The following is an 18,779-nucleotide window of genomic DNA, read 5'->3' as shown; positions in this document are numbered from 1 at the left end:
ATTGATTGTTCATGGTGGTTAGTATATTGATGGCAATGAAAAAGTTGTAAATACCTAGTGAAGATGAGGATGATAGGTAAAAGTAAAAAGTTCGTGAATAACTCAAACTTATAGGATGAATAAGAAAAAGTAAAGTTTCAAAAAAATAACATGAGTTATTTTTATGTGTTGACTTGAAATTTTAGGTCATATTTGAAAAGAAACCCAATATAGAGTGTGGAAGGAAATGTCCATAGGGTTTAAAGTTGAGGTGTACGATAGAGTTTTGGAATATGTAGTTTATGATTCAAATAAAAAAATACTTACAAAAACTAAAAAATTAAAAAAAAATAGTTTCACAAAGAAAATTTGAAAAAAAATTAAAACAAAAACGATAAAAAATTTCAAATTTGAAAAAGTATAATTCGAATTAATTTTTATTTTTTATTTATTTAAATAATTATTTATTTTATATACATATAGTAAGGGTATAAGAGTTTTTTGCCTGTTAATAAAGAAGGTATTTGTGAAAATATCTCTTTAATGAAGGTAAACATAAATAATGATATCAACAATGTGGTAAACTTGAAAATTCTCCTAAATTTTAAGCATTTAACAAAATGGGCTAACAAAGATCTACGCAATATATTTTTGGGAGTATATTAAGATTGCTAAAAAAATCAAGTTACTATTATTTTGACAAATATCATTTATAAAATAATATGTTTCCATTTTTATCAGTCAATACTTATATTTATGTCATAAAAGCTTACAAATAAAATATTTAAATTGACTATATATAATATTAATAAATATAAAATATTAAATTTGAGTATATATGTAATATTTGATTATATAATGATCAAATTAATTGCATATTATTATTTTATAGATATATTTAGCAAATACAAAACAGACAAAATAAAAAATATTAGATCATTTTTGCTATAAAATATTTAAATACATACTAACCAGTGATAAATATCTATCTATCTATATATATAAAGAAGTGTTTCGATCCTTCTTAGGCCATCCACGTCATCTGCCAGCTAGGAAAGTCAACAAGGAGACGGCGCCACGTGTGTGTCACGGTCGAGTGAAACTCATCGTTTCATTAAACGATTTGTTATGTGGGGTTTTTTATTTGAGATGGGCTTCCATTTGTTCGATTATTCCAGCCCACCAATGTGTTTCTCCAATTGGAAAAGCGGCGTTGGAAGTCATTTACGTAATAGGAAACTTCGATGCGCAGCGTTTCATTAAACTAAGTGGTACGTGGGCTTTTAATTGATATAGGCTTTACGTTTGTTCAGTTTGGCCAGCTTAATAATGATTTTCTACAATTGTAAACACGAATTAGAACGTCGTTTTTGTTTTAGGGTTTTCTTATGGATTTCATCTCCGCCATTGCCATCGATACAGAGCCAAATTCTGAGAGAGTTGATTCACCTTCTTACAAACGATCTCTACCAGTTACAGATTCCTTATCTTAAAGTCTTTCTTAAATTATCACCCACGATCTACTTTGAATGCGAGCTTCTTCATGGAAGGCGGTGGAACTTCTATTATAAAAGGCTAAGCTTTCCTTTAAGCAAGTAAACTTATATCCTGAAAATGGTCAAAGCATCGATCTTCCTTTCTGATCTGAAGATCGGACGATGCTCCTCCACCGTTCAAGTCCGGTTGCTACGCCTCTGGGAGGCCAAGAACGTTCGACGCAGCTGCAAACTCATGGGAGTGGATATGCTTCAACTGGATTCTCATGTTACTTTTAAAACTCCGCTCCAGTTCATATTTTCAAAAAAAAAATTCCACCGCCTAATTTCAGTCATCTTGAATCCTTAATAACAACTATTCATGTTTAGATCTTTGACTGAAATATTTCGTCTAAGAATATTTATAATCGTTTGTTGATTATCCCATATATATTTTTTTTAATTTCTTGATTCTGTTATTGAACTTTTCCGTCGTCTTGATTCATTTGACCAAGTTCTCTAGATTTTTTATTTGTTTGTTCATTGTATCGTTTAGAAAATTTTCCTGATTACTAATTTGGTTGATGACTGTTCTATGTAAATCACATGTTTCAGGCCACCATGATGCCGGCCACTCTGAATGTCAACCGGCTTGGTACTCACAGGCCTAATCTGAATGCGGGTTCAACATATTCCCTGACCAGTTTCGATGTGACCCGGTGTAATCAGAATTACCGTCTGTCGGACTCCTCTATGTTGATCACTTTCAGTGACTCAACCTCTTTTAATGAGGTCTCCGAACCGTCCCATAGCAATTGAATCTTTCCGGTTCCGAAATCACAGCGAGATGCTTGGCCTTACCGACACAAACACTAGCTACCAGGTAATGATACTCTTATTTTTTCATTTGTCTATACGTAATATATATATATATATAATCATCATGTAATAGACATATCGATGAGATAACTGATATGAAGAGCACTATCATTGACCCACCCCATGACGAACCGTGTAATGGCGACAATCAAAATGGATAAGTAACTTTTTATCTCAAATTTTTTATTTATCTTAAAATATGGTGCACTTTTTAAGACAATTGCATTTTCATAATTTTCTATCTCAATATGTTATCAGTGACGTATCTGTTACTATGAATCTGTTTGACGGACAGGCAGTCAAGCTCCACAACAAATGCTAGGTGATCCAAGGGTTGGGGTTGCAACCAGTATCAAATAATGTGTCATTTTATGTTTCACAGTGCATTGACAATATATTTACTTTGCAGGGCGCCTGTTCCTGAATGCCACCTCAGAGACACACGTATGTTTTGACAAGGAGACCACTGCAGGCGAGAGATATTTCTACAGGTAATTTTTTATATGAATGTTGGGTCAAGACAGTGTCCACGCATGTGAGATGCCACTTATCTGTCACTTAGTCTGACAGATTTCAATTCATAATATGTAGACTGGTTTCCCAAGACACTGGGCTTCCATCAGCAGCTCCACTGCTAAAGAGCAACGCCAAGGTGACAACTTTGAGCATAGCAGAGCTCAGTGAGTTTGTCATAGCTGCTCCATCTCAGGTATTAGATCATATTTATATGTTTTGAATGACATGTATAAAATTGTGTGTGATACTGATGTTTTAATTGATTACATTGGTTAACTGCCATATAAAATAGTTCACTTTAAGCTTTAATACATGTTAACTGCCTATCAGATATCGTGTGGAGATGTCCGTTGCTGATGAAACTGCTGAGGGCCTGTTCGTCTGTTTTGATGGGGTTATGACAAAACTGCACAACATGAGAGCCAATGAAGCTGGCCATCTTCTGGTATGTCTTCAGTTCACCTTCCATGCTTTCTTTTACCTTATTTTCTCATGATAATGCATTCATCTCTTACTTACTCAGGCTAATGAGGGAGTGAAACCGGAAGAAACTCAGGCTCCTCCCTTTGTTGCAGCAATGGAAGGTAAAACCTACATATTCCAGGTGAGAGTTAGTTCCTACAACTTCATAGAAAATCACCAAACCTTTACGATCTCCCGAATCCTCAGTGAACGTGACCGTTTGCCACTATCTGCATTTGTTGAAAATGTAAGATTTATCTACATTCCAGTTTGGTAGCTTCTCGATATGCAGATTTTAACAGATTGTTTGTTTGATCAGGGAGGAGACGATGACAATGGAGATGACAACCCTGATGTCATCTCGGTTCCTGCTAAGGTGGAGTTTGGTGGTAGTAGTCAGGCGCAAGTGTTCGCTGGGAAGGTGAAGAAGGCCCGTAAGGCATAGGTGGCAAAGATTGAAGTTTACGTTACATTATTTCCGTTTTCACAATGCTTATGCATGTCTTTTTTTTTTCCTTTTTGGTACTTTTGGTTTGTGAGCTACTTTGTCTTTGACTCTTATAATTCAATGATTGGTTCTGTCCAATCTTTATAAAATCTTTGAGTTTCGAAATGTTTCTAATTTGGAGATACATGTTTATATATGAATCATGGAATATAAGTATAATTTTATTCATATTACTTGAGAATTTATATTTTGTGGGTCTCTCTTGACAACAATACCAAACATAGAAGATGAGTTCAAACCATTCATACTCGAAATAAATATAAATTATTAGTATTCTAATCAGTATGAGATGATAGACTTTATCATAGGTACGTATATGTTATAATCTTATTTAAGTATCCATTTGTTTAAAAATTACATTTATGTTCAACCAAGTAGCGGCAAACTTACAATCATATTAAAACACATTATGTTCTGCCAAAAATCATGCTTGAAAATGCATAGTATAGGATTAACAGATTAAGCACAAATAATGGAAAATTGTCCATATTGACATTAGGTAGTAAATCTTACTCTTCATGCTACCTGCGTAGCTGTTCAGCTCCACTCCAACCCTTGACTTATAGATATCATATACTGAAACTACCAGCTGTATATTCTGTATATTACAAACGTTGTGCCCCATCAATTTGTTAACTTCGTGGCACCAACGACCATGAGCCCATCCATCACAAATTCACAATCATAACAAAGAAACATTAAACCCAAAAACCAATCATCTAATTTCAAAACATAATATACAACAATTCACCCCTCAATTTCGAGATAAACATCAAACAAAAAATATTAAGAACATGTTACACAAACAACAAAATAAAACAACAATTATATAACACGCATTGTCAAAAAATATATTATATAACACATAATGATTCAATAAATGAATGTATCTTGATACAAAATTATAGCACACAATATATTTTTAACTAATACATATATTATATTATGTTTTCTTTGTTCCATAATTAATTTATGGTTAAATTTTTTAATAAAAAAATAGATTACTCAGTATAACCAATGAAAAAATACAGAAGGTAATATAATATAATATAATATATAAAACAACCACTAATTATACGCTAAACTTAATAATAATATTTTATAAAAATATTCTAATCAGTTTCGATTGTATAGTTCATTAAATAAATGTCTTATTTAGGCTACCTAAATTTAGGCTAAATATTATTACCATCAAGCTATTATTTATTTTTCTTATTTACTAAAACAAATATATTTAAAACAAAATATATAAAATCAACTAAAAGACTTAGTGGATTAAAAACAATTAACAGGAAAACAAAATTCGTAATTTATACCTTCTATCTCAGTTATAACTCAATAATTTAATGTTAATTACTGATTATAATGATGATAGAAAAACATCTAAAATCAAAATACACCTACTATTGTTAATGATTTTTTTTTAATAATCAAGCAAGATTTTTTAACTACAAAACAACAAAGAGTAAACTGAGTTAATATTATTATCAATTATTTTGAAATTTGGTATAGACAACACATATCGCTTAACGTAATCACATTCACAAACAAACTAACATAAAATGAAAACTTACACAAAATAATATATTTGATAAAAAAAATACATCACATCCCGTGCGTAGCGCAGACCCGTCCTAGTATCTTTATATAGTACGGGTTTGAGTTCTATTCAAAACCTAAGAATTATTATCTCACTTAACAAACATGAAAATTTATCCCGGCTGATGTCTATTAAGTATGTAAAAATTAAATACGTTACTTATTTAAAAATTTATGATGTCTATTAAATGTTTAACTTTTAAAACAACGATCAAAATCTAGTTTATACTACTAAAACATGAGATTTATTTTGAGATCCTCTTGATTTGCTAAGCATTTACAACGATGCCATTACTATATAATTTTATGGAACTATATATAACTATTTTGAATATGAGAATCATTAGTAATAGTCACATACAGCCCTTGAATATAGGCAAGTGAGGTCTGATATTTGGGACAAATGATTTTGTTGAATAAAAAAAATAAAGTTAATCCTTTATTTCATTTTTTCTTTTAGCAAAAAAAAACACTTTACAGACGATATAAATATATTTAATGAAGAAAAAATCCTTTAAAACTTAATAATATAATAGTAATATTATAAAGTATTTTAAGGCTAAAAATAAGAATAATTATAATTTAGTAAGATAGATATTAAAACAAGAAAACTGATTAGACGTTAGTCTTGATCATATTATCCAAGACCCGAAAATCAAATTGGAACCAAAATGAAAAAAAAAAAACTGAAACCAAAACCATACCAAAATTTTCAAAAACCTGAACGATTACTATTTCTATAACCCAAAACCTGAAAATAAAACCAGAAACGAAAGGGTATCCAAATATTAAAAATATAATAAAATATTAATTATCATAATATATAGTACTCCCTCTATTTCATATTAAGTGCCGTTGTAGAAAAATATTTTTGTTACAAAATTAGTGTCGTTTTTGACTTTCAATGCAAAATTTATTAATTTTATTCATCAATTTATTTTTCTATTGGTTGAAATATGGTTAAGTGTATAAGTAATTGTATTTTTATATAGAAAATATACAAAATTAATTATTCTTTAATCTGTGTGCACAAACCCAAAACGACACTTAAAATAAAACGAAGTTAGTTTATAATATAAAATAACCAAAACCCTTAATTACCCAAACAACCATTTTTGGATTTATGGGATTCATTCGGGTTTTCAAATTTTTTTCGAGATTTCTTTAAACATGAATCAAACTCAAACTATTTCTAATTCAATTCTACTTCGGGTTTATAAAAAAAATATAAACGCAAACCGAACCCGTCACTACTCGAACTGATCCGATCCGAAAAATGTCTGATTCTTAAACGGGTCCTAATCACCCCAACCCAAATAACCTTAAAACTTAATAACCCGCATGCCTTGCACTGCGAGTCGTCAAAATATATCTACTTGAAATATTTTATACTTCCTTCCCCTTGTTATAAAACTTGGCCAATTGGTCAGTGCCGGTACTAGGATTTTATAGGCTGGAAGCAAAAATAACATTTTGGGCCTATAAATTGACACATGAAGAATACCCGAATTCATGACCTCTGCAATGAGCATTTTAACCAAAACACCAGACCAAATCGAAAACTTCAGTAATCATGATGAGAAGAATGGGAGATGGAGATGGAAATCGTGGTTGGTTAGGTCGAAACTGAAGGGGATTAGGATTTTAAGGCTAGAAAACATGCCAGGTCGGATGGGGTTAGTGGATTTGAATAGTGAATAGTTGGATTAGTAATTAAATAGTACTTATTAGGTTTCAAGATCTTTTTACCCTATTTTTGATTTATTTTAAATAAAAAAGTGGGTCTATTTTGGAATTTTTGTTTCTCCTGTGGTCCATTCCATAAAATGATCCAGAAAAATGAATATAATATTATCATTATGCCCTTCGTAAAAATTTAAAGGGTAAAAAAGATGTTTTTGGGCTTCGAACTCAAATCTTTAGGACTTACGACAGGTACGCGACCACCAGATCACATTTGTTCATTCGTTTTGCTGGTGTAAGTTACATTTTATATATAACTGTATTCGAAAAATTAAAGAAAGAGCCTTAAAAGTAATCGCTGGTTAATCCCCGTTTTTCCTATTAGGCGCTACGCCCAATCAGAATACATGGATAAAGCCTAGCGAGTTTCCGAACAAGACATATGTCTAATCACTACCAAAATGGTGCTTATCAATATGAATTTTAAAATATTAGAATTATTTAGAGGTCTAGGGAGGTGTGAGGTAATATGTATGTCGAACAATACTAAAACTTGGTTTTCTTATGTTTTCAACCAGAAAATATAAGAGTTAAGAGAATGTAGGTTCACAAATATAAGGCAAAGGGTCGATTGAATAAGGTTATTGGGAAATGGGAATGCAATGGTCACCCCCTTAGTTTAAAATTGCGCATGGCAAGGTGAGGCAACATGTGTCTCGTCTCTCGCCTTGCGCTATGGCAACACAGAGAGAGCGCTTTGTGTATGAAAGCAAAGAAAGGCATGCATAAACATAGGAGAAGAATGCCAAATGTCAAAACTTTGAATTCCCGTGAAAGAGAAAAGAACAATAGCTACAAACCGTAACTTTAAACTTAGACCATCTCCAACAAAAGATCCACCATTAGAGTTCTAAATCAATTTTTTAAGTGAAAATAATTAAATTAAAAATTTTAGATATTTGTTTAATTTTAGCTCCTCCAATGGTAGAACCAATTAAAGGTTCTAAATTTCAAAAAAATTGAAAATTTGTAATAAGACATTTGATTACTTGCATCACACTCTATAATACAAAAAAACTTATAATTATTGAATTACAAAAAATTTAAATTAACTTGACAAAGAACTTTTTTTTTTTAAATACCACCTCTCACAAAATGACATCTATCATTTAGAAGTGGATCCAAAACCTCCAATTGTAGAACCATATCTATCTAAATTATGTCTTTTTGATTTAAATTTAATCACATAAATACTTAGATACATCATTTAGAAGTGCCTTGGATACTCCTTTGAACATGCTCTTAGGGTATGTTTTCTTAGTGTTTGTTATTTGGTTTAAACGAGAAAAGATCTTGCGGAGGAAGTTTCGTAACGCCTCGCCTCCGAGATCCTCGCGAGATTTCCGCCAACGTGCGCACGTGCGGCATTAGTTACGGAAAATGGCTCGTCTTCTCTTCTTTAAAAACTCGTCTCCTCCTTCATTTTTCTGAAAAGTTTTTACGCAACAAAAAATCACCAGATCCCTCAACGTAAGTCTAGAGAGTGTTTCGTAGAGTTTATAGTTCGATAGGGCGATCACGAGTGAGGCGTGATTCGTCTGCCATGGTTGTATCCTGGGACTCTATATTCGTACAGTCCCGTCTCACTAACGGAGCGAATATTTTGAGTTAAGGAAATAGATCATATCTCGACTCCATGTCTCTTTGCGAATACGATTTCTTATCGTTCTTGTATTCGTCTTTTACATTCGTTTATTTCCTTAACATCGCTTTTATTCTATCGTTTATGTCAGTCCGGTTTTCCAGCTTCTACAAAGTAGAGCAAATTTCGTGAACATTTAGTATAGACCGGTGTAAACCCTTCGACCCCCAAGAAACCATCTCCTGGTGGTTGTTGGGATACATAATGGCTGAAGAATCGAAATTGTTTCGGCTATAATATGCGTATTATGTTAGGTTCAAATATGATCGGTGACGAAAAGGATTTGGTCTTGGCATCTAAAAGCTGGATGGATTAAACTTCAAAAGGTGCAAGCGTAATGTTCCCTTTGTGCAATTCGTGTGTTTATACTCTTTCTGTTTTCTTAAATTGCAAAGAAAAGGTAATGAAACTGGTTGAGATAAAATCAAAGTAACGACTCTGAAAAATATAATTTAAACACGAAGTTGCATACGAGTGTCATTCAAAAGAAAAAGAAAACCAGCAGAAAATTGTTTTGTTTTACTAAAGATTTAATAATTGACTAAAGGGGGATATCAAATTGTTACAAAGACATTTGACTATCAATGTGATTTGGGAAATAATGGAGCCTATAAATAGGTCGGTGTTCATCATCATCATCATCATCATCATCATCTCCTTCTCCTCCATAACAGACAGATTTTTCCTCTACCGATACTTTAAATTCAAATCTTCTCAAGCTGTTTTTGACCGGATCACATAATAAAATATAAAGCGATTGGCTAAAGTCATCTGGTACATAGATTAATTCACCAGCATGTGTGGAACCACTTAGGTTCAAATCAGATTCCATACGCGGATTACAATCACCAAAAGTTGAAAGAAAGTCTCGACTCGACCACTTGTGTTTCTGTGCATCCTCCAAAATCCAGAATCTTGTATGATCATCAAAATAAGCTAGCCTTTCCTTATAAGTTATCGGCAAATCCCCATCAAAGTCCGATGGTAGTTTTATCATATTGAACTTTTCATATCTGACATCAAAGCTCATTAATACAACATAACCAAGGCTGATGTCAACATTAGATGCTATATAATATATCACACCCTGGATGCATCGGCCAACTGTATACATGTTATAGAACGATGCTTATGATTTGTTTTGACAGTTCTCCATGATTCTTGAGCTGATCCAAATGTAAAAACTCGAAATACATAGCAGGTTCTGTGATGCACACTACTTTGTGTTTCCGTTCAACAGGATCATACCCTAAAAACAGTTTTACAGTGTTCCAGTGCTTACAGGGCCTGGGTATAGTTGGTAAAGTTATGAACTGTCTTGTGCTAGGGTTCCAAACTATCGGCTCTTTTAAAGCAAAGCAGATCAAGCCATGGACAGATTCCGTAGATGGGTGACCAAAAATTTGTGGGAGTTTCGTCATATGATGATGATTAAAAGACAGAGAAGAAGAGTAGGACCTGTTCGAGTTCGGATTATGATGTGGAATAGATGAAACAAACAATTCGTCATCTTTTTGGAAACAAAGTAGATGGCGCGGCCGCGGGAAAGATGGATGGGAGGTGATTGATAACCAAAGCTTCGACACGCAACTAAACCTCGCCACAGATTTCTCAGGCAGCCTTGAGAGTATCTCTATGAATAGGTCTGTAGGAATCGATTGTGTTCTTTTTTCGTATTTTGTTATTCTCTGCTTCTTTTCTTTCGGCTCCATATTTTACTCAAAACCCTAATTTGATTATAATAAACCCTTGTATATATATAAGGCCGGCGCTGGGCCAGATTACATTATATAAGAGAGAGTGAATGAGTGGTGTGATATTGCTTTATCACTAAATCAGACTAGTAACGGGGCTTTCTGAAGGCAAGAATACAAGACCGAGCTTGTCCTTGTCGGCAGGGGTCTTCATCTCCAACCTGCTTGTTTTCAACACCACAACATCCTATCCTGCTCTCAGAAATCTAGCCTCTTAAGTGTTTTTTTATTACTTCTGAGTGAAAATATTAAAAAGCAAGAAAACTTATAAGCACCACAAATTATACCAATGCCATCCTCTGCAGCACTCTGTGTACAGTACAGCCAACTGCATCCGACCAAAAGACTCCACTAGAGATGAGATACATACGTCCTAGCAGTCGCCCGCTCCCACGGAAGAACACAAATGATTATCAACATTGCACAGTCCTTGGCACCATCATGCCATACAGAAGCCGAGCAACAGCTCGTTGGAGAAAAAGCAACAGCAACAGCAAAAGCAAAAGCAGTTGTAAACCACTTTAGTGCAGTGCCTCCTTGATTAGAAGGCCACTGGGACCAATGAAGTTGAACGGAGCCGGATGAGAAAACAGAGCATACACAGAGAAATATGGGCCACCGAGCTGCAACAAATGTTCAAGAGTCAGATCCTTCCACCGGAAGTGGTGGTGGTGAAAACAATACTGCTCTTCTCATCCCTTGTATCTTGATCTTGTCACATATAGGGCATGTAAAAAAACTCACAGTTAAGTGCATAGTTCAAATATATCAATATAAGTAGGATACAAGAGATGAGAAGAAGAAAACCTGCGCTTCCGGAGCTCTGTGAGAGAAAGTTGACTTTGCATTTGTACCACAACTTGGCTTGGAGGACAACCACCTATACTGATTTTCGGAAAACAAACACAGCCAGAATAAACTAGAACAGCAATAGGTCGAGCCAAAACAATATTATATTAGTCCTTCGCAACATATAATGTGCAATGGCAGTCTCAACCATTATTCATTCCTTATGTGTTCATGCTAATCATCCACGAAAAGATAATCTTCACTTTAAGCAATCCGTGTTTATACTCTCTTTTATCTTTTACATACAAAGAACTGGTAATGAAAGGGGATAGATAGAGTCAAAGTAAAAACTCAGAAAAATATATTATAAAAAAATCATAAAGAGTTGGCATAAGAATATCATTCAAAGGAAAAAATAAACAACGGCAAATTGTTACAAAGACATTTGACTATCAATGTGATTCGGGAAAGCATCGAGCTCATAAGGTCGGTATTCATCATCATCATCATCATCATCATCATCATCTTCTTCAACTCCATTATGGACAGATACCTCGTTTGCCAATCCTTTAAATTCAAATCTTCTCCAGCTGTTTCTCACCGGATCACATAATAAAATATTAAACGAGCGACTAACCCTTTTTGGTACATAAATAAACTCCCCAGCATGGGTGAAACCGGTTAGTTTGAAACTCCGATCTATGTCACCAAAATGTTGAAAAAAGTCTTGTCTCGACCATTTGTGTTGTTGTGCATCCTCTAAAATCCATAATATTCACACGTATCAAGTTATCTCTTTTCTCTCTCTCGAAACGCTCGTGACCTGAAGAAACCCTAACGTGGCGGCTCCTCCCCCGGCGTCCGCGACACTAGCGGCGTCGGAGGCTACTCCTTCAACTCTCCCTCCCCTTTTCCTTTTGTCTTTCTGGTACCATTCCATCCCTCGGCGACATACTTGCTGTCTCTGGTGAGTTTAACGGTGGCTAGTGGCTGTTCTGACCGCGGCGGGACAAGATCTGGACATATCGACGGCGGATCTGGAGCGGCAGTGAGTCGAGTGAAGAGGTGGTCACTGGTTGGGTCGGCTTTTAGGATTCTACTGTCGAGTTCAGTTCGAGCCGTTTTACTTTGGTCTCGTCGGCTACCAGTGAAGAGGCGGTGGCGCGTGACTGTTTGCTTGACACTTTGGTTGCGAATTTGGAGGCTGGTCTCACCTTGCCAGCCATTGTTTCAGATCTGCAACGAAGGGGTGGATGTGGTGACGATAGGAGCTGTCTCGGCGTGTGAGATGCTCTACGTCTTCTACCGCTCAAGAGAACTCCAGAGTCTCTCTCTCTGGAGGCACACCGAGGTTCGTACGGAGGACGTGTGTTCACCGAACTTTCTCTCGCAATGTGTGTACTGTTTCTTTCCGGAGACCGTAAAGAATCGTCTATGGTTTGGTCAGAGAAAGGAAGGGAAGTGCTTCTCCTCTGTTCAAGCAGTGTTGCGACATTGGCGCGAAGTCGTCTGATTAGGAGAAGTCGTTACTTCGGTTCTCGGAGACGAGTCATGACGGTCCTTCTGCTTTTTCGAGTGGTCTGCGGGAGAGATCGAAGGACCATTGGTGATCATGATTAGAGGCATGGTATGCGCAGTACCGAGTAGTGCTTATCCGGTAGCTGTGCCTCTTCTTCTGCTGTTCAGGTTCAAAGCTGTCCGTTAATGGAGCCATGACCTCAACTCGTTTTTCCCCAGCTACGAAACCGCTGTCCCGAAGCCCTCAGATACATGGAGAGGAGTAGGCGCCGGTTTGGCGTTGAAGTAACTGGTCGGCCAAATTCTTTCAATCTCTAATCTAGTTGCTAAGATCTCTAATTGAAGACCTCTCTCAATCGTGAGAAGAAGCACCTTTCTGGTGATGAAGCAATGGCCGAGCTCAAAAGTCCAATCAATAGCTCCATTCGCTATGTGCGTTTCTTAGAATTCTCATTATTGGTTTCTGCAGGCTAAGGATATGTTTTGTATTCTGGTTTTTAGTGGTAGAATTTAGTGGTTTAAGAGACGGTTCATTCCGAGTAGTGGAATGAACTTGTTCTCGGAGTGGTGAAAAATGCAATATCGGATTGATTCGGTAGCGTAGGATCCTTCTAAGTGTTTCTAGGTGATACTAGATCCCGATATTGTATGTAGGGTGAAAATCTTGTGAGGTTGTAATCTCGTTACCACGAATTGGTTAATGCAAAGTTGAAGTTGAGTAAAAAAAAAAAAAAATCCATAATATTCTATGATTGATTCTATATTTTTCTCTATGAATTATTTCACTAAAATAAGCCAACCTTCCCTTATATATTATCAGCTTGTCCCCATAAAATTCCGAAGGTAGTTTTATCATATCGAAATTTTCAGATCCGACATCGAAGCTCATTACAACATAACCACGGCTCTGATGACGATTATATGATATATAATATATCACACCCTCGATGCATCGCCCATATGCATGCATGCCAGAATGATGCTTATGGTTAACTTTGATCGTTCTCCATGATTCCTGAGCTGATCCAAGTGTAAAAATTCGGCACACGTAACAAATCCTTTTATATGGAATGCACACTACTTTGTGTTTACATTCAACGGGATCATACCCTAACAGCAGTGTTATCTTTCTCCAGTCCTTACAGGGCCTTGGTATAGTTGGTAAAGTTATGAACTTTCTCGTGCTAGGGTTCCATACTATGGGCTTTTTTAATTCAAAGCAGATCACGCCATGGACAGATTCCGTAGATGGGTAGTGGATAAAATCTACTGGGAGTTTCATCGAATGATGATAATCAATAGACAGAGAAGAAGAGTAGGACCTGTTGGAGTTCTGAGTGTGCTGTGGAATAGAGGAAACATACAAGTCGTAATAGTTTTGGAAACAGAGTACAAGGCGCGGCCGTGGGAAAAATGGGTCGGTGGTGATTGATAACCAAAGCTTGGACACAAAACTAAACCTAGCAATAGATTTCTCAGGCAGCCTTGAGAGTATCTCTATGGTTAGGTCGGTAGGAATGTATTGTATTCTTCTTTTTTTTTTTTTTTTTTTTTTTCCCCAAATTGTTTTTATTGATAGATGGGCCAAGCCCAGGGCCGAAGCCCAAACATCACGAGATTTAAACAAAAGCCCACGATACTACGGACCACAAAGCATAAACACACAATGGGCCAAAGCCCAAGTAATACAAGACGGCCACACGGTCCAAACAACTAGAAACCGGGCTGTTCGCCCTAGGCGCGCCGCAAGGAGACGCCACTACCGCCGGAGCTCCGAACCTGCAGAGCCTCCGCACGTACACAAACGTTCATCGCCGTACTGTCTTCACGCCGGAGGGTTCATCAGATAACCGAGATCGCCTCCGACTTTGGACCACCAGAAACGCTGGACAGTCGAGCCGAGAACCACACAAACTTCTTCTAAAAACTTCATCGCCGTCGCCGGAGAGCTTAAACTGATATCTCATCCTCGGCGACCCACGAATCCCTCACAGATTACAAGAACTATTCGCCTCTACAAACCTCGATCTAATCGCCACACCCAAAACAAAGGGTCTCACACCGGTATCAAGGAGCTATGTGAGCCTCCTCTCACCGTAATCCAAAAGCCGGCGAAGAGAGTTAAAGAAACCTCACCTTCCCGGAAGCAAGAGTGGCGACGGTGGATCTATGAAAGCCTCCACCCCCCACAAGAGAACCGACGTCAACGGAGCTAAAGAAGCCTCCATCGCCCGGAAATAAAACCACCAGAACGCGCATCAACAGCCCCGTCACCTCCGAGCGCCACCATACGGAGGCGTCTTGACTCCAAAGCCGCACCACCACTTACGATAAGTGACAGCGACAGAGCTCCGACAAGGCGAACGATTGTGGATCTGCGAAGAGACCGAGGAAAGGAAACGAAATCATGAAGAAGGGAGTACTCCGGCGACGGCACGGATGCACACGCGCCGGCCGTACGCCGGAGGGAAACGTTTCTCTCTCTTCTCTCTCTACTTCCGACTTCGCCTTTTAGATAATTTTAAACCCTTTTTGTATTGTATTCTTCTTTTTTTGTAGTTTGTTTTCTTCTTCTTTTCTTTTAGCTCCATATTTGCTCAAAACCCTAATTTGATAAATTGATAATAAGAGACCCTTGTATTAGTAGTGTGTATCCCCTATATATTATTTGAGAAGCATTGCAATATTTTTTTGTAGCCACATGTCATCACTAGAATGATTCTTAAAATCTTTAGAGAAATAAGTTGGTCCATTTAAATATATAATAAGCTTTTTATTAAACCACAATAAATACATTATTAATGTGATTCATTATTTCCTTAAATAAGATTACGGAATTGCCTAATGTGGCTAAAGTATATATGACAATAATGATTTTGAATAATAAAGATTTGATAAAAATAAGTGTGTATTATAATTATATTTGTTTAATTTTAAGCTATTAAAATAAATTAAACAATCATAGTAATCATATAATAAAAATTAAAAAAATTATTTATATATTATATTTTGAATTTTTAAAAACGAGTATAAATTATTAAAACTGTTAAAAGTTTCACATTCAAATTTTGTGATCTATGATTTAAAACTTTTGTTATGACATGATACAAATAATTGAAAAATAATATAAGTTGAAAGTCTCATTTAATAAGTATCAAAATAAAAGATATATAAATATATGTATCATTTTAAATTAAACTATATGCCATATAAAAATACATAAATATCCTAATTTTGAAATTTACTTTTAACATTTTTTTGATAAAAAATTGAAAAAATAACAACTTAATTTTTTAAAATATTATAAATTACTTAAACCATTATTCACACAGTGAAAATTTTGTTATCAATAATTTAGACTTTTTGCTATAACAGATACAAATGATAAGAAAAACTATGAGCAAAAAGCATCATCTAATAAATATTAATATTAACATATACCATATATATGTTACTATCATTTAAATTTAATTATATATCATATCAAATAGAAAAAAAAATATTTTTTCGATTTATTAAATTTATTTATATGTTCGCACGAATTTAATTATATAAGTAGTAGACAATGATTTTTTAATTATTCAATATATATTTATTATTTCATAATATTCTATAAACATATAATATATAAAATAATTTATATATATAATGTTCATCCCGCGCAAGACGCAGGTCTTAACCTAGTATATATATATAATAAAAAAAAACTTTAAAACGCCAAACCCTACTTTACGTAGAAAAGGAACACACCAAAAACCTTAGACAGTCTTAAACTCATATCTCGAATAATGTTTGTGGATGGAGCCTCTTGAAAACGTTTCAACAATGAAAAATCAGATGTATACTTGGTCGACAAGGGATGTGAGATTCTGATGTTCATCGCTTTCTCGGTTATGGGTTATGAGTTCTACGGATGACTGCAAAATTATATCTACTTGGACGAGAAATGAATATCAGATTCAGGTGTTCAAGCTAAGACACGATGGTTGTACCATAAGCAGAGCCGGCCCTGGGCCCAAGCTAAAGAAGCATGGGCTTCCGGCAGCCAAATAATATCAATATAACCGGCCACAAATTCCAATAAGTGTGTCTTTAGTGTAGTGGTTTAATAGCCACAGTTCATTATCTTATTTTCGGCCACTTTTTCTTTTTGGGCTTCTAGCCTTAAAAATTCTAGGCCCGGCTCTGACCATAAGAAACACGAGAACTGAGCAGAGAGTTGTTTCCAAATGTTTCTTTATATCGCATACCAATACTTTACCATCTCCATCGTCGGCTTCCTGTGTCTCAGTGTTGTCCTCTTGTGCTTCTTGTAGTTTAAGTTTAAGCTCTGGACATGATGCAACGAAGTGACCTACTTTGTCACATCTAAAACATGTGATTTTAGATGCATCTCGTGTGTCTTTTCCTCCATAATATCTTCCTCTACCTCTTCCTCTACAGTAGAAACGTCCACCTCCATGGCCTCTGTATCTCCAATCTCCATTATAATCTCGGTTTTGTTGTCCATAGCTTTTATTCGACTGACCAGATTGAGCTTCCATATTTGCATACATCAACTTTGATTGATCGTCCGTAGTTTCTTCATCTTCTGTAATGCGTTGTTCATACGCTTTCAAACGGCCAACAATCTCTTCAAAGGTTGTCGTGTTAAGGTCTAATACATGTTCTAGAGAAGCTACTATATGGATATATTTCTTCGGAGGCAGGCTTTTCAAAAACTTCTTGACAAGTTTCGGTCCGTCTATGTTGGATCCTAAAGCCGCTGACTTTGATGAGATTTCAGATAGTTTCCCATTAAAGTCAATCTATGCTCTCGGTCTCTTTCATCTTAAGACGATCGAACTTGCCATTAATTTTTGCAGTCTCGCTTCTTTAACTCTCGCTCTGCTCCCATATGTCTGGTTTTAATGGCTTCCCACACCTATTTAGATGTATCCAAATCCCCGACTTGCAAAACCAGGGTTCAGGTATGGATTGGAATAATAAGGCCGTGGCTACATCGTTCTTCTCGGTATCTTCTTCAATAACCTCCCAAACGTTATGATCTCGTAATGCAATCTTCATTCGGATGGACCAAACGGTATAGTTGGTCGCATTAAGCATGGGACACTGGAAGGTGGAGGAGCCTCCTCTCTCTTTTGGGCATTCCACAATTGCCACAATATCACTCATGATGTTTCTCTTTAGTGGCTCTTATACCAAATATAGTTCTCAAACTGTCTCAGGATCACGATTGCAAACTCTCTCAATAAGAACAGTTCTTATTAAATTCTCTTAAGGAAACTATCACAAAACCTTAAGCTCTCAAACACAATCCTATTTCTCACACGTTATGCAACATCTATGCATATCCTTATATAGCTATCTAATTATCCTAAACTCATTAGGTATAACACAACTCAATATTTCTTAATCCTTTTAGTAAACTCAATCTCAGTAGGATTATGATAGCTTCTATCTCAAGCTATCTCAAGCTTACTTCAATAGGCTATATGCTTACCATGTTAGGTTCATATATGTGGTGAGGTGATCGGGTTTGTATGACATCTAAAAGCTTGAGGTTCAAACTTAAAAAAGGTGTCAACACACTACAAGAAAAATGGGCTTTACTAGCGGACGAAAAACGTTATCTAACGATTTAACAGCGGTTTAAGGAACGCTGTATCATCGCCCGTCATAGTAGGTATGGCACATTAGATAACACTTTTTTGCGGTGCTATCGTTTCTTCGGAATCGATAGCGCTTTTGTATTTGCAATAGTAACCTATGTAATAGCGCGTCATTAATGTTATTAGTTATATTATTAACAGCGTTTTCGAGAAGTTATTTTTAATTCATATATAGCAATTAATAGTTCCTGCTATATATATTATTTAGAAATTATAGCAGCTAATATTGATGCTATTATATAG

General features: G+C 35.6%; 2 protein-coding genes and 1 pseudogene across 13 annotated transcripts; 1 reads left to right on the top strand and 2 right to left on the bottom strand.

Annotated features, from left to right (window-relative positions):
- Positions 1-1,306: 1,306 nt before the first annotated feature.
- LOC106301530 lies at positions 1,307-3,924 on the top strand. Of its 12 annotated transcripts, none has more exons than XR_001262234.1 (8): positions 1,307-1,743; positions 2,070-2,337; positions 2,407-2,655; positions 2,743-2,824; positions 2,925-3,042; positions 3,180-3,294; positions 3,373-3,558; positions 3,631-3,924. XR_001262234.1 is itself a non-coding variant. In XM_013737952.1 (7 exons), the coding sequence occupies exons 5-7, from the start codon at positions 3,193-3,195 to the stop codon at positions 3,754-3,756; spliced, it is 414 nt and encodes a 137-aa protein (XP_013593406.1). In that variant the 5' UTR covers positions 1,307-2,337; positions 2,629-2,655; positions 2,743-2,824; positions 2,925-3,042; positions 3,180-3,192; the 3' UTR covers positions 3,757-3,924. The 12 variants fall into 12 exon arrangements, 5 of the variants coding, with proteins under 5 accessions (XP_013593406.1, XP_013593407.1, XP_013593404.1 ...); XR_001262235.1 differs by having other exon boundaries at positions 1,307-2,337; positions 2,407-2,494; positions 2,629-2,655; XR_001262236.1 differs by having other exon boundaries at positions 1,307-2,337; positions 2,407-2,494; positions 2,629-2,666.
- Positions 3,925-9,355: 5,431 nt separating this feature from the next.
- Positions 9,356-10,516, bottom strand: LOC106304908 (annotated as a pseudogene).
- A 1,263-nt stretch (positions 10,517-11,779) lies between these two features.
- Positions 11,780-15,455, bottom strand: LOC106302416 (putative F-box protein At1g47790). The gene is made up of 3 exons (XM_013738929.1): positions 15,392-15,455; positions 13,624-14,397; positions 11,780-12,123 (listed from the first exon to the last, which is right to left on the bottom strand). The coding sequence occupies exons 1-3, from the start codon at positions 15,453-15,455 to the stop codon at positions 11,780-11,782; spliced, it is 1,182 nt and encodes a 393-aa protein (XP_013594383.1).
- Between the last annotated feature and the right edge of the window lie 3,324 nt (positions 15,456-18,779).

Source organism: Brassica oleracea, chromosome C7 (genome assembly GCF_000695525.1).
Source record: "Brassica oleracea var. oleracea cultivar TO1000 chromosome C7, BOL, whole genome shotgun sequence".
Taxonomy (NCBI): domain Eukaryota; kingdom Viridiplantae; phylum Streptophyta; class Magnoliopsida; order Brassicales; family Brassicaceae; genus Brassica; species Brassica oleracea.
The sequence above is the reverse complement of the archived record's forward strand: the minus strand, read 5'-3'. Positions and strand labels throughout refer to the sequence as shown.